At 41.7% G+C, this 21,824-nt stretch overlaps 1 protein-coding gene and 1 long non-coding RNA gene across 4 annotated transcripts in view; one reads left to right on the top strand and one right to left on the bottom strand.

Moving 5' to 3' along the window:
• LOC127007641 (unconventional myosin ID-like) overlaps positions 1-7,034 on the top strand; it is a 79,241-nt gene extending 72,207 nt beyond the window's left edge. The window contains exons 17-20 of the mRNA XM_050878826.1: positions 80-220; positions 4,503-4,651; positions 4,953-5,069; positions 5,415-7,034. Coding sequence (XP_050734783.1) covers positions 80-220; positions 4,503-4,651; positions 4,953-5,069; positions 5,415-5,706 — 699 coding nt within the window. The 3' untranslated portion in view covers positions 5,707-7,034. The remainder of the gene's footprint in view (positions 1-79; positions 221-4,502; positions 4,652-4,952; positions 5,070-5,414) is intronic.
• The window catches only part of LOC127007642 (uncharacterized), a 49,900-nt gene continuing 29,683 nt past the window's right edge, over positions 1,608-21,824 (bottom strand). For all 3 annotated transcript variants that reach the window (XR_007760315.1, XR_007760316.1, XR_007760317.1), the window contains 4 exons: positions 21,034-21,242; positions 14,222-14,322; positions 4,484-4,666; positions 1,608-2,876 (listed from right to left, as the gene is read on the bottom strand). This is a non-coding gene — a long non-coding RNA (uncharacterized LOC127007642). The remainder of the gene's footprint in view (positions 2,877-4,483; positions 4,667-14,221; positions 14,323-21,033; positions 21,243-21,824) is intronic.

The raw sequence follows: 21,824 nt of genomic DNA, 5'->3' as shown, positions 1-21,824 counted from the left end.
TACATGGGAAGGGAGAACACAAATACAGGCAATCTAGATATTTTACATCTGCACTCTTCTAAACCCAAACCGTTTTTAGGTGCTCTTCTCAAGCTTGGTGCGCAAAATCAACAAGAATGACAAGATGGCTGAACGAGGCCTGGTGGTGACAGACAAACACATCTACAAGCTGCACAGCAAGACCTTCAAGCCTCTCAGGTCTGCCATTCCCATTGTTGAGGTGAGAACAGCAACAAACTTATTGAAGCGTCCTGTTCAAAACTGATATAATTTTTGTGAATGCATGCTTGTGTGTGCTTGTGTAATATTTAACAGCCAAGGGCAGGTTACCTTGTAGTTTCTCTTATGTCACGAATGGTATAACTTTGCGACATTTACACTTTTAGTCTCTTGGGCAGAAATACTTCTTTGGCAGCTGGAACATAACAGATCTTTAGGCTACACAGAACTGGGCACCAAACAAAACAATCATTGAGCAAGTTAGTGTCTGTGAGGAGCACAGTGAGGCACCTCAAAGACTGAAGGTGTAAATATGCCCACAGCTAAACAAAATCTTAGTAAGTCCAATAGCGCTTTCCTTAAGACTGATGGTTCTGAAACAAACAAATTTTCTTCACTTTTTTTTTGAGAACCATCAGTCCTGGGGAAAGTGCTCCTGAGTCTATCAGGACATGGCTTGACTGTAGGAACATTCCCACCTCTGCCATCATTGAGGTGCTTCACACAGTTCCTCACAGAAGGCTTAAACACCAATTTGCTCAATGATTTCCTCTTGTTTGGTGTCCAGCTTAGTGTGGTCCAGTTGTCTGGACTATTGGATCCAGGTCTCAAAGACCATTTTTTGCTCATGTTAGCTGGTGCAGGTCACACAATTATAGCAACCTGTGGCCGAGGAGAGGAGGGAGCACTGACAAACAAGGCAATATACTCACTCACCACGCAAGCCATGAGAGCACTGAGATTATGCCAAAATGTAATTTGGAAGACCTGATGGCACACTAATGGCCAGTGACTGACTAAATGCATTGGGGCAAACAAACAAAATAAGAGGTGTAGTATTGTTCTGTGTCATTAATAATGTACATCATGTTGATCCAGCTTACTTTTCTGACCTCTAGCATTGTATGTCAAGTAGACCACTGGTTCCTGCCATGACATCTTAGATATGCTCTAACTTCTGACAGCTTCAAGTGGTTATTAAAAAAAAAAGCATTAGAAACACTGAGATATAAACTTTTTAATTTTCTTTGAGATTGTGTCACTAAACCACAGAAGCGGCTAAATATATTTTTCTTCATTCCACATGCGAAGCATCTGCTGTTCTGAAAATTCTTAAGTTTGTAATGTTGAATAGTTATCAGCAGATGAGCTACAGGAAGTACGAATTTGTTAGTACAATGTACCAAATCAAGCACTTTGTTTCATTAATTTTGAAGATGTAAAATTTTTCAGTTCATAGATCTGAAAGTGTAAAAGTATTAGCTCATACTTTAGGCTAAGGGTTCACTTTAGTATATACTACCAGCTGGCAGAAGTAATTTCTAAACTTATAATCCCATAGATTATTTGGTTCTAATATTGAATGTGTTGGTCACCAAAACAGAAAAAGCAATGAAATTTTTTAATTAAAATAGGTTGATTTATAAATATTCATGTTGGCCTTTCAGTTCATTGAAGGTCAGATGGGAATTTGAAGTATTTGTTTGTTATCATTTTATACATTGTATTTTTCTAAAATCACATTCAGATGCCAGATGCATGCATTATACACGAGAATACAAGGAGAGACTACAAGAGACCAGACAGCCTCTTGTACTCTTCTTATATCCTTGTGTGTGGTAAGCAACTGCCAATTTCTTAATTTAAAGTACTATAAGTAGGATATAGGTCCTCTGTAATGTAGTGAAGTGATGAGTCCAAGCATCTGAGTTAGAGTCCTGGTCCAGGCGCTGGGTGTGCAGTTCTCCCAGCTGTTCATTCTACTTTTTGGGCTGGTTGATGAGTGGTTAGCTAGGGAAACCTGGATGTCACACCTGCCTGATCTCCCTTTCTCACTGCAGTCATGACTATAGCCACACAACACTACCCTGTTGTCTTCCAAATATAACAGGCTTCAGCATAAATTTGTTATTTAGAGCATTTTTCTGAAAACAAACCACAGAAAACGGCTACAAGCCTATTTTCTTTTATGATAGACAATTATAGATACTTGCACTTCACTGGATTGAAGAAATTAACAAAAATTGATGTGCCACAAGCAGCTGCTGCAGGAGGACACTATGTACTGTCTGGCAAAGTTACTATCTAGCATACAAAACCTTTTCTAAAGATTTATAGGACAGTTAGAGAGCAGTTTAGTTGAGTTAAAAGCACAGTTCCCACTATACTCTGTTCGCAGCATGAAGTCCGTTCTAGTTGTGGCAGATTCTGGAATTCCCATCAGTGCGGTGCTGCCAGTTTGACTGCCAATTAGGTTGTGGGTAGGGAGACAGTGTTAATCTGATAATTGGCGGTCGAACTAGCAGCGCCATACTCATGGGAATTCCATAATCTGCCACACCTAGAACGGACTTCATGCTGCAAACATAGTATAACAGAGGACACAAATACTTCTGGGATAGATGGTCAGATTAGGTTTGAAAAGTGTTGCTACTCAACTCATAAAAGGGTTCAGGTTATAAGGAAGAGGAAATATAAGCAAAGAAAGGCTGTTGTACAGTTTACTAATGAAAGTATGAAGAAACTATGTGAGGAACAAAAAATGAGTGAACTGAGGTCATTAAGCAAGCGTTGGTCTCACGTGAGTGTACATAGTAGGTCACATGAAGGGTGCAGCATCCCACCCATCCTCACCTCTGTCAGCGTGCACTACCCGGCTGTGAAGGATGATGTGACATGTTTAGATTAATAATTTTGTGTTTTGCTCAAATTGCATTTCATCCATTGTCTGGTTATACCATCATGTTCTTTATAGTATGAATTGGTTTATATCTGTACTGACATAATATTTGCTGCAAATATCATTTACATGTAAAAGTGTTATAAACATAACATACCCTTTCTTTCATGTAGTCATAATTTCGTCACATTTTGTTTTACGGAGTTGCGACAAGCATATTTAGAATCTACAATCATTGCTGTGCTTAATGGTGTTGAGTAAAATTGTCTGTCTTGTATAAGAAGCTCTGTAAGGTAAATATTTAAAAAACCCACAACACCAAGAGGATGTATGAGTGACTCACCAGAGGGCTGAGAGAAGGAGCCAGCCAACATCTGTATATAGCATATACGAATGCTCTCTCTCTCTCTCTCTCTCTCTTGAGCAACAGACAACAAAGAGTAGTGATTGACGGATTTAACTCAGAGTGGGCGCCGGTCACTAGTGGCGTCCCTCAGGGCTCGGTTCTTGGCCCAGTGCTCTTCATTATTTACATCAACGACGTGGATGTTGGACTCAATAACCGCATTAGTAAATTTGCAGACGACACAAAGATTGGTAACTCGGTTCTCACTGACGAAGACAGGCAAAGCCTCCAAGAGGATTTGCACAAAATTTCAGCTTGGTCGGATAGATGGGAGATGCCCTTTAACGTAGACAAGTGCCAGGTCCTTCAAGTTGGAACGAGGAATAAGAAGTTTGATTACGAAATGCGCGGCGTTAAACTCAAAAGCGTTCAATGCGTCAAGGACTTGGGGGTCAAAATCGCGTCAAACCTCAAACTCTCACAGCAATGCATCGATGCAGCAAATAAAGCGAACAGAATGTTGGGCTTCATTAAAAGAAACTTTTTATTTAAGAATAAAGATGTAATACTCCGCTCTACAACAGTTTAGTCAGACCCCACTTGGAATATGCAGTACAGTTTTGGTCTCCCCACCATGCAAAGGATATTGCTAAATTAGAAGGTGTTCAGCGTCGCAACGAAAATTATCCCTTCCTTGCGCAACAAATCCTCTGAAGAAAGGCTTTCTACCCTTAACATGTTCTCTTGAGAAACGTCGCCCGAGGAAAACTGATCGAATGTTTTAAAATACTTAATGGTTTCACGAATGTAGACAGATCAACATTGTTTATGATCGATGACACTTTATGACGAGGAACAATGGCGTAAAACTCAGATGTAGACAAGTAAATTCAGACTGCACCAAATTTTTCTTCACCAACGCTAGAAAAGCGAGAATGGAATAAGCTCCCATCATCAGTGGTCCAGTGTAACACGATTGACTCCTTCAAAAATAAGCTCGACCGTCACTTCCTTCAACTTAATATCAACTAGAGTAGAAATGCAACGTTTAGGAGCCATCTGATTAATGTAAAATCACTTAGGTTTAAGGACAGACCACCAAGTCTGGACCATGGGGTCTGTGTGGTCTGATTTTCTATGTAAATCTATGTAAATCTCTCTCTCTCTCTCTCTCTCTCTTCTCTTCTCTTCTCTCTCTCTCTCTGTGTACATTTTTAAGAAGACAAGTGTCCTTATACCTGTACTATTGCTCCTCAGGTGACTGGGATCAGTGTGAGCCCTGGACAAGACCAGCTGGTGATAATCCATCTGAGGGGCGGCAATGACTTGGTTGTGTCCTTGACGTCCCAGAACAATGCCAACAGAGTAGGGGAGCTGACAGGCCTGCTGCTGCGCCAGTACCAGATGTGAGTATCCACTACCTGCAAACATATGTAATTGTGAGGCACCTATATTATGAATAGGTTAGAATATAAGTGAAAGTACAACAGAATCCAATGATTGCTCAATTTGACACATCTTCCCAGTGTGAGAGTCTGAAATATTTCAAACTTGGGTTAGTCAAGTTAACGTATTAGGTGAACCATGAAAATGACATGGGCTTGGTAATGTAAAGTGGCCACTAACAATACAAGTATTTCTAATACATATTGTTGTATTTCTTGGTGAAAATATATTCTTACTCTATGAAATAAATGCTTCCCTCAGCCTGAACCGAAGTGACCTGCGTGTGGTTGTGGCACCCGCACTACAGTGCATGCTTGGCAACAAGAGCAAGATGATCACAGTTGAACAGACTGACATTGGCTCCTTCCCCGTGTTCAGGTGAGAACCAGCTACACGTATGAATACTTCATGCACCTAAGTGCCTTGAGATATTTCAAGGGAACATATCTTCATGTTCTCATGCATGCCAGGTGTTAAGGATATAGCTCCAACAATACAAGTGTTTTGATAACTGAATGGAAGTTAACTATCAGCTGATATAAAGATAAATTAAGGAGAGTTTGCTCGGGATGCCCGTAGTAATGAGTGAGGGTTTCGTTAGTGAGTGAAATGTAAAGGGAGAATCTGAGCAGTTATGTGGTACTTTTTGAAATGGGTTGGGGATTTTCAAGTAACTTTATATAATGCACTCATTTCAACAATTATATGATTTGTCCTTTCTAGACGGGGATCGAAAAAAGAAATGGTGTACTCCTGGCCATCCTCCTTCAACAAGGAACTTCCTCCTCCCTCAACCACCTCCACCATGAATAGACCAGCCCACCCCCGCCAGGCACCTCCCCCTCCCTCACGCTCCCCGATGAATGGACACCACAGGAACTCTAACGGACATCAGACCCACAACTACAGCAATGTTCCTCCCACCAGCAAGATCAATGGGCAGTCACACTCAAACAGCCACCTTCACAGGAATGAGAATGGCAGCAGGCTGTATGCCAACACTGGGGGGTACTAGGCATTCACTGGATGTTGTGGTTGGGTGGGGCATAAGAAGTCATTGGGTGGTGTGTGTGCGTGAGTGAAAGTGTGTGTGTGTGTGTGTGTACACTATAGTCTATCGATTTTAACTTGAGCCCTTGGGGGCGAGTCAGGGATTCTCTACGAGACCGTACTGGTGCCACATCCCTCCATTACTCTCCTCAGAGAGGGTTGCTACCTCTCTCTTGCATGGCTATTCAGGGCACGAGAGCGAGATCTACTTGAGTTGTCCATTGTGTGAGTCTTGCCCAAGGGCTCAAGTTAAAATTGATAGACTATATAGTGTCCTTTGGGATTGATGGCACCTGCATTTGTTAAGTTCTAAAACACATATATATTTACTTCTTCCCCTTTCACTCATCATTCCTTTGTGCAATTCACTGCAACTTGTAAAATCATACATATAAGTAATTTTCATTGCAGTTTCATATACCTTAGGGACCAAGGTTTTAAAAAAAATATTTATTTAAGCTTTTGTGAAAGACCCTATTTTTTACATTTCTATGTAAATTGTTGGCATTTGCTGAACTTTTTGGCTCACTTATTTAAATAAGTTTTTATACTTGCCTTTATAATGCATTTGTAAAGTTTTGAGACATTAGGACAGCTCAATACTTGAGAATTAATTACCCTTTAATATGTTAAAAGTGTTACTAGTTTATATATGCTGTTCATTTAGTTTGTTATATCCTATATAACAAACTTGTTCCTTGTACTGTGCTGGGTAAGTGGATGACAGTAGTAGCTGACTGATTCTAAAAGTACAACTGAGATGCATCAGGATAATTATGATTGATTGCCTGTCCACAAGAAGACTATATATATGAGGGGGGTAAGGGGGGTAGCTAAGATAATGATTGCATTGCCTGATTATTAGAAGTCAGCATAATTGTATTTGAATGATAGTTGGAAACTCTTCTGCCGTGGCCATCCCCTGGTGGGAGCTCCTAGGAGCAGGCGTCGATGATGATGATAATACTGTACAGTACGATGAGCTTATTTGGACTGGCCAATCCAGGTCAACCGGGATATGTCTCAATAGTGTCAGAGTCTAGATATGAAATAGTTCCATGGGTCCAATAGACTCTCCACAGCTGAACTGTGTGTGTGGCTCATGCTGGTCACCCCTTCAAAACACCCTAAGCATTCAAACTTCCCCAATTGTGCTAACCATGTGGAAGAGACAGCAGCATGTGCAGGGTACCTAGTGGGGTGATGCTAACAAAAGAAGGCAGTTGGGTAGGGGAACTAGAAGACACCTAGTAAAAAATATTCAATGTGCATTTGATGTCCAAAGTAAAAGTAGTATAAGTAACAAAGTTTTGAGTCAAACATGAACTCATTACTACCAGCAATTATAGGGAATGATCTTTAATTAATTAATCATTTGGAAACTGTAAATTGCAAAAAAATGGCAGGAACTATGATAGTTCTTTGATCATGTATATAAATGCTTTCTTGAATTTGTAAATATTTATATATACATATAGTTATATAGTCTATTATATACAAATAGATGAAGAGTAGACTTGTAGTGCCATTCACCTCAAGTTTAGACGGTGAAATCAAACATGTCTGTGGGGCAAGTCAAGCCAAGGCTTCACAGACGAGGTTAGCTGCAGTTGCTGCTACAAGTTACTCTTCACTTGACAATGAAACTGAAGCATCTAACTCTGTACTTAAATAATGGTGCATTTTCATATTATAATGACTTACAACATGACACTTGTATATTTTTCTAGTTTGCAACTGTATGAGTAAATAATGTGCCATTTATGTGGGATGGGAGTGTGTTGTTGATATTTATGTACATAAACTAAGACTTTCAAGAGTGAAAAAATAACCTACACAAAAAAAGTCAGACTTCCATTGAACTATCAGTGTAACTCAATGAACCTGACAGTTCAGAAAACTGACTTGTGCACACACGCAGCTTGTGTGTGGACACCAGTAGTTGTTCCCTTGTCTGTGCTGGCCTTTCAGCAACTTTTCAATACACGCTACATTTTCCAGGGAATACCTCTTGAAGTGCCTGATACTTTTCAATTCTTTATACATTTTATGTTTGGAAAATAAAAAAAATATTCTATATAACAATTAATTTCTTAACCTAGTCATTCTCTTACCTTTTTTTATTCATATATTTATTGTTTTTAATGAGGCAAAATAGCTGGACCTTCAGAATTTTGTCATCCCCCAGCACATTCATTCCTGCTACTTCCAACTCTTTCTCCAATACTTACTCACCCTATTGATCCACTGCACAGGTGGTCTTCCCCTGACACCCCCTCCCTCAATCCTTCCTTCATATACTATCTTCACGAATTCATTCTCCCCCATTCTCATCACGTGTCCAAACCATCTCAATGCACTACGCTTCACCCACTCCACACCACTCCTTTTGCTATTGCACCCATACCAAACCCCTCATACACGCTTTCATTACTTTCTCCATTCCATCCTGACTCACCACATGCACCTCTTATATAACTCATTTCCACTGCATGTATTCTCGATTGCTGTGCTGCATTCCATGTCTCTGATGCATATGACAGAGTTGGCAGGATAATACTGTTCCTTATTCCCTTCTTAATCTCCATGCTTACACTTCTTCCTTTCATAACTCTCCAATGCACCCACCACCTGTCTGCCCTTCACTGCTCTTTCCCTTACCTCACCTTCCATACTGCCATGCTTACATAAAACAGTCCCTAAATGTTTAAACTCAAGTCACCTCCTCCATTCTCTCCTCCCCTAACCTTGTCCTACACTTCGTTGTACCCTCTGCTCTAACTCTGTACGGCTTTTCAAAATCAATGCCCTCTCAAATATCATAACCTTACTCTTTCCAGCATTCACTCTCAGCTTTCTCCTCTTACATACCCTGTTAAACTCATCATCCACTATCCTCTGCAGCGACCCCTCATTCTCTGCTAACAACACTGTATCATCTTCAAACTGGCCCGCAACCAATGACTCCTCCATACCTCTCACTTTCAGCCTTGGACCAAGCTCCCCGACTCTGGCTTTCATTTCTCTCATACAACCATCCATTTACACATTAAAACCCCATAGTGACATCACACACCCTTGTCTCACACCCACACCAAAACTCTCACTCAACTCACCCTTCATGCGTACATAGGCACTCACATCTTTAAAGAAGGATCGGATTCCCTCCAGCAAACGCCCTCCCACACCATATATCCTTAGAACATCCCACAACCCCTTCTTGTCAAGACTGTCATATGCCTTCTCCAGGTCCATGAATGCAGCAAACAGCTTTCTATCCTTCTCCATGAATTTTTCAACTTACATTTTGAGTGCAAATATTTCATTCATTCATTCATTCATCTTTGACGCCTGCTCCTAGGAGCTCCCACCAGATGGCCACGGCAGAAGAGTTTCCGTCTTTCTATCCAAACGTTCCCTCCTTGCCTGCTCAAAGTTTCTCAAAGATCTTTCCCCCCTCCCCCTAACGTACTCCTGCACCCTATCTCTCCATTTCACTGGAGGTTGTCCTCTTGCATTCCCTCCCTCTATCTCACTCACATACACCCTTCTGGTCATCTTACTCTCCTCCATTTGCTCCATGTGGCCAAACCACTTTAAAGTCTGTCGCCTCACTTCTTCCACCACTCCACACTTCTTCCCTTCACCCACGTGACACATTCCAAAACGCTCGTACACACTTTCATTACTCATTCCATCCATTCTACTCACACCACATGCACTCCTCAAATAACTCACTTCCACTGCCTGCACTCTAGACCTCTAACTTTCATTCCAGGCCCATGTTTCACTTGCATATGTGAGGGTTGGTACTATTACTGTATTTCTCAAATCCCTCTTTACCTCCATGCTCACACTTCTGCCATTCATGATACGTCTCAAAGACCCAGCCACCTTTCTTCCTTGCAATGCCCTTTCTCTTGTCTCTCCTTCTGTACCACCATGCTTACACATAACTGATCCAAGGTACTTACTCATTCACCTCCTCCATTTCTTCACCATTCAAAATTATTTTGCATTCTTTTTCACATTCAGTTCCCACTCTATATGGGCATACAAACTCCACAACCTCACTTCTACTCCGCTCACAAACCATCACTTTACTTTTGTTAACATTTACTTTCAGCTTTCTCCTTTTACATACACTATCAAAAACACTGACCAAATTTTGCAAGTCACTTTCATTTTCTGCAATGAGCACTGTGTCATCAGCAAATAAGACTGAATTCAGCACCCACTTTGGGTCACAACCTCTCTCTTTCCTAAAACCCCCTTGTTCATCGCCTACACTTTTCTCAGTTATTTTCTTCATCCTCTCATTCAAAACCTTCCATACACTTTTCCTGCCACACTGAGTAGACTTATTTCCCTGCAACTTTTAAAATCACCCCTACTCCCTTTCCCTTTGTACAGTAGCACAACAATAGCCTTTCTCCTGGCACCTCACCCTGTTTCCATGCTAAGTTACATATCCATAATATCCATTCCAGAACTACACCTCCTCCACACTTCAACATTACTGCTGTTATGCCATCAGCTCCAGGGGCCATTCCTACTTTTAACTTCTTCATCGTCTCCTCTATCTCACCTCTCCACACTCCCCTGTGGATCTGGCCGCCTTACATTGATCTTTATTCCTACACTAGTCACTTCTGCTCTCCCTCCCACACTCTCATTCATTACAGTTTCAAAGTGCTGCTTCCACACCTCCCTTATCTCCTCATTCCCTCACACACGCACCCCATCTTTCCTTTTCATGCTACAAATGTCATTCTTTTCTCCTCCCATTTCTCTTTTAACTTCTTCCCAGAAAAGTTTTTTGTTCTTGTATTTTGCCGAAATTCTCCTACCCAAATCCTCATCCACTCTCTCTTTATTTTCCCTAACCAATATCTTTACCAACATCTTACTCTCCATGTATTATCTCTCCCATCTCCCTCTCACTTCCTCCGTCACATTTCTCTGACATTTACTTATAGTTCCTTCTTTTCTCCTCAGCCGTCTCTTTTATCTCATCCGTCCACCACGCACTCCCTTCCTTTCCTTTTCCACACGATCTATACCCGACTACTTCCTCAGTTGCCCTGGCCACTGAACTTTTAAAAACCTCAAACTTCATTCACTCCTTCACTGTGTTCTATCTGTGCTCTTGCTCTTCCAAGTATTTCCTCTACTTTCCTCCTATACATCTCCCTGTGGCCACTGTCACGCAATATCTCACTTGATAGTTCCTTCCTTCCCTTTTCCTTCTTCTCATTCCCTCTGAATTCCCATTTCTCCTTCATTCTAATTTTAGCTACTACCGTGAAGTGATCAGATCCACCATGCATTCCTCTTACAACTTTTGCATCCACTACATCCTGTCGCAACCTCGTAGTTTGTGTTGGAAGAAGGTGTTTGCCAAGAACAGACCCTCTCAGCACAAACATCCACTCGAGGTATTGTCCATTCTCATTCACTCCATCCACACCCCACTTCCCAACCACTCCACCAATCTTCCTGTTTCCAACTTTTGCATTCATATCTCCTAACACAAGAATCCTTATTTCACTTCCAAAGTATTTTAAACACTGTCCTAAGTCCTCCCAAAATCTCATCTCACTCATTCCTTTCCTTCTCTTATCATTCACTGGTGCATATACACACACCCATCCATACCCTATTATCCCTGTCTTCCGCGTCATCCACACTATCCTCGAACCACACCACCCATGCCCATCCACTCCTGCCCACACTCGTGGGGAGGCCGACAATGCACACCCCTGTCTCCCCTTTCCCCCCTCGACCCCTGCCCACCCCTCCACACCCTCCCACTGCCTCTCCCCGCTCTCACTCCCACACACCACTACCTTTCATATGCGTCTCACTCACACCTATCACATTAATCTTTCCTTTCTGGAATTCGTTAATTTTATCTCCCTTCTCTTCCCTTCCTTTGCCTACTTCTCCAGACAAAAAAAAAAAAACTGCACGAACTAAAGGCAAAATGTACAAGTCTGAAAGGCCTCTGGTCACACCTGGGCACGATAACAGGAAACCTTATTCCCGATAACCGATAACTGATAATGGAAAAACTTATCGGTGATAACTGATATTCGTTAACTGGAGACACAAATATAGGCGATAACTAATACCCGATATAAATCCACAATTCCAATACTAGCTAGCGATAAGTCCGATTGGCGAAAACGATACTATATTGATATTTCAAATAAAAAAAATATAGATGAATTCAAATTTTCATTATCTGTATTTTAGAAAACTTACAAAACCTGGAGACCACACATTGACACGTACATATGGACGGTAATACCAGAAACGCCTGAACCGGTGTTGTGTTATTTGGCGTCCCCACCTTCAAAAGCTGGCGCTTTTGTTTACAAACACTGGTCTCTCGTGAACTGCGCATGCTCAAACAAGCGTAGATTTACAGTAGTCTCACAAAGCTTTTTAATTAAGAGTTGCTGGAAGGCTGAATCAGATATACAGTACCACTACCACCATCCTCGCTGTTTCTAGTTGTATTTATATGTACAGAGTGTCGTTCTAGAAACAGCGAGGATGGTGGTACTGTATGTCTGATTCAGCCTTCCAGCAACTCTTAATGTGTTGAAAAGCTTTGTGAGACTGTACAGGGCTACGCTTACTGGTCTGAACATGCGCAGTTCACGAGAGACCAGTGTTTGTAAACCAAAGTGCCAGCTTTTGACGGTGGGACACCGAATAACACAACAACGGGTGCCTTCAATACCATGGCATGCTCACAAACGAATATGGAATATCAAATTTGAGGCAGTGAATAATAATTTTAGGGGCAAAGTTAAATGATTTTTCTCTTTGATATATTGGTTTTTGAGTCTAACATAAAAAATTGCCTAGTATTTTAATGTTGATGATCTAAGTATGAAATCTCTTCACCGAAGATATTTCATACCCTGAAGTTTTTTCATACAACACCAGGCGCCAGGGCCACGCATGCGTAGTAGGAAGGAGACAACGTTTTTTTCTGAGAGGCGGAAAAAAGTAGCGATTATCGCAAGTTTGGTTACAAAAGTAACGAAGATGTCGATATATATTTAAATAAGTCGCGGATGGCCGATAACCCGATTTTGTTATCAGCGATTAAGTATCGCGATAACGCCCAGCTATGCCTCTGGTGTTATCAACAAGCTTTCCTTAACAGGAAGACGACTAGTTTTTTGTTCCTTTAAATCGCGCGTAGCACGCGTGTATTATGCGTATCACTTCAGAAACACCTGGAAACTATTCCTGAAACATTCGTTCATTTTTCAGTGCCCATAGCTCATTTTCACAATTTTCATTGATTTTCGGTCAAAAAGTATCCATGGGTCCCTTAAAGGGACATAATGCGCTCGTTGGTTAAGGACATACTCCAAGGGCTATGTATGTGTCCTGCCCATACCATGACACCATGGATACCCAGAAGTTCCTCCGTGCTGTTGTCTTCCCCATATCAAGTAACTCATGGCGGGATCCATTGACTCAAGCTACAAGATTTCTGGGCGCCTATATGTATACCTGGTTTTCTCCAATCAGGGTGGTCTCTTAAGGCTTGTCCACACTATCAAGCAATGCCCGACGGGCAAACAATTACCAAATCCTCTTCTATTACATACGTTTGGCTGATGGGTTATAGGCACGAGCAGAGACGATGACAATTAAATGAGGAAGCCACCGGCAAACTAATAAAATTCTCCTGTTTGCTGTTTTGATGGTGGAATAACACGTCTATCCCGCGTATACTAAAGGTTTGTCCACACTATCAAGCAGTGCCCGGCAAGCTTTGCCCATTCTCAGGAAAAAGTCTGTGTGTTGTCACTCTGACACCAGAAAATCTCTACCCCACGTGGGTTGGGGTCTGGAGATTGGTGAGGCCCATTTTGTGGACAGCTGCCAGTCAACATCACGAGGTCAAACACGCACGAACAAACAGGTTTTGAACCAATACAAGCCTGGACAGATGAGATCAGTTGAGGGGAAAAATGAATGTGCAAGAGGTGTGAGGCAGGAGGGAAAGTGCAGAGAGAATAAGATATCGGTGAAAAGATTTATTAGGCAATATCTTACTGTCTCTGTACTTTCCCTCCTGCCTCACTTCTTGCATATTTCTCTAATCCCCTCAGCTGATCTCATCTGTCCAATTTTTTTTTTCTGTTCCACATACCCTATATTCAGAATTTGTTCAGTTGCCCTAACCTGACTTCTGAGAAATCTCTAATAACTCACTTCAGCATTGATTCCCTTCCTTTTCTTCTCATTCCAGTGATCCCTGTAGCCTACTTTCCTTCAATAGAACTTATGTAACCGCCGTCAAGCTATCTCACTTTAAATCGTTGGGTGCGTTGATTATTGTCTGAAGAATACTTGTAAGGTTCTAAGGGGTGGATGACTGGGGCAAGGCGTTTATGATTACAAAACTGAAAACTGGTCTTGAAAAAAAAAAAAAAAAAAAATCTTACCAGGAAGAGCAGAAGCAGCAGCGTGGCAGGGCAGGGGTTGGGTCTGGCCAGTCCCGCGGGATCTCCCTGGCCGGGGGTCTTGACTAGAGTTCAAAGAGGATCTGTAAAGGCAAATGAGCATGGATACAATGAAGACTGCGCAAAACGTTAGACAAGTCATTCAAAATAAACAGCGGAAAACATACAATTTAAATTAAAAAAAGATATGAAAAACTGAAGAATCAGATGCATTGACATATATCCTGCAGTGTCAAACTTACAACCTTCAAAGCTAGGTGGTGGGCATCTCTCGCTTGGTCAGTTGCATGGCTCTCCAATAACATAACTACTGACGTCCAAAGACAAATGAACCTGCTCAGATTCCACGTAAATCATGCATCTCACAGTTACCATTCGGCGGTATTCTCAGACGCTTCCACCGCTCATGCCACCTGTCTCCAAAAGCCAAATAGGAGATTATTCGAAAGTTGAAAAGTTTCGTTTAGTCGGCGCAACATCTGTGGTCATATGCCGGAGAGAGACAGAAGGGGAAGGAATTATAGGAGAAGGGAACAGATCCCAGGAGACGGGACACAACCCCCGATTAATACCTGGTACCCATTCACTGTTGGGTGGACAGGGGTTTAGGGTATCGTAAAAGCCGCCCAAATTTTCCCACTCCGCCCGGGAATCGAACCCGGGCTCTCTCGGTTGTGAGCCGATTGTGCTAACCACTGCACCACGAAGCCCGCCTGAAGGAGATTAATCGAGTTCTCATGTGTGTGTTTTAGGTTCATGGTGCAGAAGAAGGGTCAAATTATCACTAGGGCCATTAAAATACCCTTGGAAATGCCCCAAACGCTAACGAAATCCTTGTCAAATATGTGTAGGCTACCTGGGCGCCGAAAGGGTTGAGAATACGGAACCAGATCACGTGGGAGGGTTGGGACGATCCACCTTGATCCCTTGGCGCACAGTTTGGTGCCAATAATTGAACGATCTCAAACTATTTTCCTTCACACTGAACAATCTGTAGGTACCACCAGTGTTACTGAATGTTTTCACTTTGTGGTAACGCTAAACCTTGATAGTAACAAGGGTGTGTTGCACTCCCACTCGGCAGTCGTCAGTGTACAAGGACTGATGAAAATGGAAAAAAAGTGATACGAGTTATTTTTTCTCGCATTCGATACTTTCCATTTACAGCCAAAATCAGTTTTTCTGTGCTTATGAACTTTGCTTTTATTCTTTTTTCCAAATACAAATTGTAAAAGCTTAAGAAATAATATATATATATATATATATATATATATATATATCTATATATAGATATATATATATATATATATATATATATATATATATACACACACACACACACACACACACACACACACATAAGTAATCACAACGACTTCTTCCCACATTTGGAAATAGCTGTAGTCGAGGGAACAGAACAGCGTAGTTTCCTATATATTGGCGAAACAAGTCATATATTAAGAATGATTCTGCCATTTAGTAGCTAGATGCGAATCAGTGTCCCTGTCTTCGAATCTGTGTTCTATTACGTGATTCATCACTGAGGTCTAAGCTGCTATTTTACTGTAAACACTGTTAGCTTGTGCTGAACTCTTTCATTCACTTGATCTTGATCTTGATACGTAATGCACAGGGCACCGTGCAGGTGCATACATAACACGCATATTTGGGTTGGCTGTTTGGGGGACGGGGGAGCCAGGTGTGCGGGGGAGGGAGGTGAATCAAGTGTAATTGTTAGTGTTGGTGTGTTGTGGTGACTAGTGAGTGTGTATTTGTTTTCTGAATGAGTATATCGTACCGCAGTCTAAAATCTGTTGGGAGAGGCTGTTCCAGTCACGTATGGTGCGTGGAAAGTATGAGTGCTTGTATGCGTCAGTGTTAGTGTGATATGTTCGGTATTTCTGGTTGTGTGTGTTACGAGTACGTTGAGTGTTTGAGTTGTGTAAGTATGTATGTGGATCAATGTCAATGTGAGTATTTGTGTGTGCTTAACTGCGTATGTGAAGAGTTTCCATGTTTATCTGTTGTTTAATCCGTGTTGTGATTCCAAGTGTTCGAGTGTAGTTGTTTGAAATGAACCTTGACGCCTTGGTGTTGATTTGTTCTAGCCTATCAATGTGTGTAAGGATCCCACACCGTGGAGCAGTATTCAAGTGTTGGTCTCACAAGTGTGTTATACGTTATGTGCTTGTTTTATGTTAGGTGTACAGTTCTGTAGATTCCTCCTCAGGAACCACAGTGTTCGGTTGGCTGTGGCACTGATATGGTCTATGTGAGTGATAAATTTTAAGTTAGTGGAGAGGTGAACACTAAGATACTTGTGTGTGTGTGCACTGCTTCAAGGTCTGTGTTATGATGAATAAGTGTGATGGATGGAGTTGTGAGCTCTGGTGAATCTTAATAGTTTACTTTTGTCAGGGCGGAAATGCATGTCCCAGGTGCGCTCGCACCGCTGGATGGCGTTCAAGTCTTTTGTAATAGTCTGCTGTCGTCAGTAGTCTTTACAGCTCTAAAAAGTAAACTATCGTCGGCAAACAGTCTAGTGGAAGAGTTAGGCGTTGAGCGTGGAAGATCGTTAATGTACAGGAGGAAAAGTAGGGTGCCTAGAACGGTGCCTTGTGGGACACCTGAAGGAACAGGAAGAGTGTCAGATGAAGAGCCGTCAAGAAGAACACGTTGAGTCCTGTTAGTAAGAAATGCAATGATCCAGTGAAGAATAGGTCTTGAAATGCCATAGTATTTCAGTTTCAATGTCAGTCTTCTGTGCAGGACTTTGTCGAAGGCTTTGGCAAAGTCTAGAACAATAGTGTCAACTTGTTTAATGTCACGTCGGTCAAGCAAGTAGCATATCTTCAACCTCCTAAGGAAGCCAGCTGTCTCAATCAGTATTATGCTATCCCAATACACTTTCCCATTAGTGGCAGGGTTATGAAGGCCTTGCAAGGAAAATATTGACAAGTAACGATCAGATATTGAAATCATAGTTAAAATCCAAGGACGTCCAAGAAACTACTAAATGTTGAGCTCTCCCTTCGTATAGGTGACAAGACCATAAGCGAACTTAATGTGGAGCTGACTGGGACAGTGAACACTCAGAGATTAACGTCAAGGACAGTTAAAGAAGGAGGACGTGATTCATTTGTTGAACTAGTCAATCGGTGAAAACAACAACAACAACGCGTAGCAAAAAGGAACCATGAGATAAGAGTACCAAAAGAGTCAAACAAACTTCATCCACCTTTCGGCCCTAACGTAAACATCAACAAAATTATGGGCGAGTCTTTTCTGGGGAGAAGGCGGCGGTGAAAGCAATTGCAAGAAAAAAAATCGAAAAAGAAAAGCAACAGCAATAAGAAAACATCAGAAACATATCAAGAAAAGAAAAAAATATCTAACATCACCCACCTTTCGGCCCTAACGTCAACATCAACAAAATTATGGGCGAGTCTCTTCTGGGAGGAAAGAGGCTCATCCAGACCATCACAGAACACACACACACACACACACACACACACACACACACACACACACACACACACGCAAAAGAAAAAAAAAGATACACAAAAAGATTAAAAAACAAAAAAATAAAACATCGGAAAAGAAAACCAACAAGGAAAAGAACAGCAAGAAAGTTATATCCTAAAAACACGAAAGAAACGAAAAAAGAAAAAAAAAACACCATTAGAAAATAAAATTTAACTGATAGGATGAATATAATAAACAAAATAAATAAACAAAATTAATAAACTAACTCAATAAAATAAAATCCAGTACATTAAAATAAATATAAACACACATCATCCACCTTTCGGCCCTAATATCAACATCAAAATTATATGCGAGTCAGGAGCTGCCTCTTGCAAAGACTCCTTACGTTCTTATGTTCTTATGTTCTTTTCTGGAGGGAAAAAGTCTTATTCATACTAACACAGAACACCACAGCATGGATATTATAACCGCCACCCCAGCAAAATAAAATATAAAAACAAAACACCAAAAAAGGGTAATACAGAAAGCAGAACACCAAGAAACAGCTCAATACACAACACCAAAAGTAATACAAATACAAAACATTGAAATGAATGACCACTAACTAACTAACAACTATCTAACTATAACTAACTACTCAATCATCTAACGATTTAGCTAGCTAACTGTTTGCCTGTTTAGTAAACTATGAATCTGCCTATTTAAGAATTATCAAACTTAGCAGAGAGCGGCAGGCTGGCGGCTCACTGTGGGCGTAATGGAAATGTTTTTGTATAAATCTGAAACCTTTTCTACGATAAAGGCACCGTGTATGCCAAAGTGTGGAGTGCACCTGTGTACTCAATGGTGTCGAAGTACTTGCAGACTCATTTAAACGGTCACTTATAGTCTATCGATTTTAACTTGAGCCCTTGGGCGCGACGCAGGGATTCCCCACCAGACCGCGCTGGTGCCACACCACTCCATTACTCTCCTCAGAGAGGGTCGCTACCTCTCTCTCTCTCTCTCTCTCTCTCTCTCTCTCTCTCTCTTTTGCATGGCTGTGCAAGGCGCGAGAGTGAGATCTATTTGAGTTGTCCATTGTTGCGTTACACTGAATGGTGCGGCTTGGCGCCTGTTGCCAAGGTCCGTCAGGCGGCATCGTCGAATGAGCCGCATTGCCAAGTGATATGGAAAGTTTACTGAGTCGTTGTCTTTCCCTCTAATCCCAAGCCATTCATAACACCATGCAGTCGTATTATGAATGTATATATATATTCCATAAATAGATAACGTACAGACTAACAGTGAGACAGATCGGCATGCGCAGGTCATCACTAGATCTGTAACAATGGGGGTTTCCCCGGTGTGGTGTCATCTGTCATCCGGTATCATGAGACATCCCATCCTTATTTTCGCATCGTGGAACCCAAAGTTTACTATCAAAGAGTGACTAAGTGAAGCATCTAAGTGTAAAAAAGTACCAAGGAGGACCTAAAACCAATGCAAAGCGGAACAGGTCACAAGAAGAAGAGTGATTGTTGATATCCTACTAAAAAAAATGTATTTCAAGGCCCGCGACATATTGTTTCATTGCAATAGCGTCTAAACTGAGGTCGAATATGAATTCATTCCTACACAAGCACGGTTCAGTATCCTTAAACTCCATCACAGAGCAATACATTTCAGTACACGTTTTACATTATTTAGTAGTCAATGATTGGGGGGCGTGGCAAGAGTACACGTCACGGCCATACGTCATGGTAGACACACCTCAGCCCGCTCCCAGTGCCCAGTTGCCATTTGCATTTTTGATGACTCCTTTCGATCAGATTTTGATGGCATGTCTCTAAGACAACTACCCTAATGAAGCGGAGTAGATACTTGGTTATATTTTTTCTAATTACGTCGGTGTCTAAAACACAATGTTTGTTAATGCCATGTCAATCAGCAATCAGGTTTAGACGCTATTGCAATAAAACGATATGTCGCGGGCCTTGAAATACATAGTAGTTATAAACATACATGCGTCGTCATTTGCTTTTATAATAAAGTAAATAAACTTGGGTGGCACAGATTCCGACAAGCAGTCGACGAAAGACACGGTACTGTGTCGAAATTCATGTATGTATTCAGGATGGGATGTCTCACGATCCCCGGATGTCTCATGACACCACACCGGGCCAAGCCACAGGGCTCAAGTTAGAGTCAATGGACTATAGTACCCTGCAGGATTTTTAGAATAGGCAAAGGGGGGAAGGCTAATATATGTGACCATGTAATGCGGAATCCAACCAGCAGCTACGAACTAATCGAAGCGGTAAAACAAAGGATCAAATACAGGCGTATTATACCAACAGTAGGAGTCTTGGAAATAAAATAGATCTACTGAGGGGGGAAACATGTGTAAAGAATAATAGCAATCACAAAGACATGGGTAATATTGCAAACAAAACTTTCATGTTGGAATTTGTAATCGCTGGTTACCAGATGTTTCATAATAATAGGAAGGAACGAAGAATAATAGGGGTTGCTCAGTTTGTTAAATGAACCACCAACACTTCAATTCAAACAAACGTCGACTCAAACAGTTTGGGTGGACGTCCATGATGCGAAAGACAAACACACTTGGGGTCCTATACAGGCCACCTAACCTTGGCAAGCAAGACACGGGCATATTACTACAAGAGATTGGCAGGGCAAGCAGGAAGAAAATGTGTGCGTAATGGGGGATATCAACCACAGGAATATAGACTAGGAAGACGTAGTGGGTGATCTAGAATCCGAGGATTTTCTTAAAGTACTACAAGATATATAATTTTCTCCAGCAGGCAGTTACTGAACCTACCAGAGGGGCTAACATCTTAAGACTTGGTCCTAACTAACAATATGATAAAAGAGGTGGAGGGTGGGGGGGGGGAGGGTCTGGGCTGTGGTGACCACAGGGAGATTAGGGTTTAACTTGGATTGGGCGGTGATCCCCTAACTCAATCCCGTGTTGGTGCCAGATTTCAGAGGAGCTGTTTTCGAGGGGCTTAAAAGACACCTTGAAGTAAATTTGGGAGCCTTAGGATTAGGTGGAGGACATAATCGTGGATTGGAATCCGATCTCCAGGAGAACCAAGCAAGAAGTGTGTTTGCACCAGGATATTTATTTAGCTAAAACACATTACAAACTAGTTAAATTCCTATACCTTGAAAGTAAAAAAAAATAACCTACAATAATTTAGTTAAGAGCAACAGTAAGTGTTGAGTACAAGTTGGCTAAAAAACGAAATAGACTTAAAGAGGGGAAATTATAAGAAAATAAAGATGGTGAAACACACCTCATGGGTAGGTATGTTGTTTTGTACTCATCCCGTGTGGGCGTTGGGGGCGCCATGGCCTAGGAGGCTCCACAGCACGCTCGCGGCTCGCACTCCCGGCGCCTCACCAGTGGACAGTGGACTGCGCGGCGCCACTGCTGCTCGCAGGTGGTTCGCTTGGCTTCGTAACACCGAGTTCGAAACAGTGTAATTTTTCAGTATATTTGAAGCTGAAAAAGTAAAATGACAAACTTTAAACATTGTTATAGTATCCTAATACTAAACAAGAATCAATAGATTATCTTGATTTATATACCTTCGAATACATTTCTACACGAGACACTGTGTGCAGTCATCCCTGTCACGAATCTTCTGAGAATCAGCACGGTGGTTCGAAGCTTCCGCCATGTGTGGGGAGGAGAAGAGTCACAAAAGTTATTTAAGATCGTAACAACCAATAAAAAAAATAGTTGAAATTTGCATCCTTTGGACGGCCGCAAGATGAGACAGGACGTGGTGTTGGCAGCGGTTGTGGAGGCAGGAAGCGGCGGCCCAGGGCCACACTTTCAGACTGACCCCGTAAGCTTAGGCGTCCAGGCAGCCTTGACCTCACGTATTTAAAGACTGAATGATGGTTTGCTAAGGAGGTAGTAGCTCAGATGATTTTTAAATCTTCTCCCAAGGTTACCTCAATAATAGTATATCCAAAGCATTGCAGACAAAAAAATAACTTAGATTATACCGAGGTAAAATCTTGAACTGCTACCATAATGCAGTGTAGCCATTCGTCTTTCCTTTGACTAGCTCACAAG

This window comes from Eriocheir sinensis, chromosome 36 (genome assembly GCF_024679095.1).
Source record: "Eriocheir sinensis breed Jianghai 21 chromosome 36, ASM2467909v1, whole genome shotgun sequence".
Classification (NCBI taxonomy): Eukaryota; Metazoa; Arthropoda; class Malacostraca; order Decapoda; family Varunidae; genus Eriocheir; species Eriocheir sinensis.
Note: the sequence above shows the minus strand (reverse complement) of the source record. Positions and strands in the feature narration are given on the sequence as shown.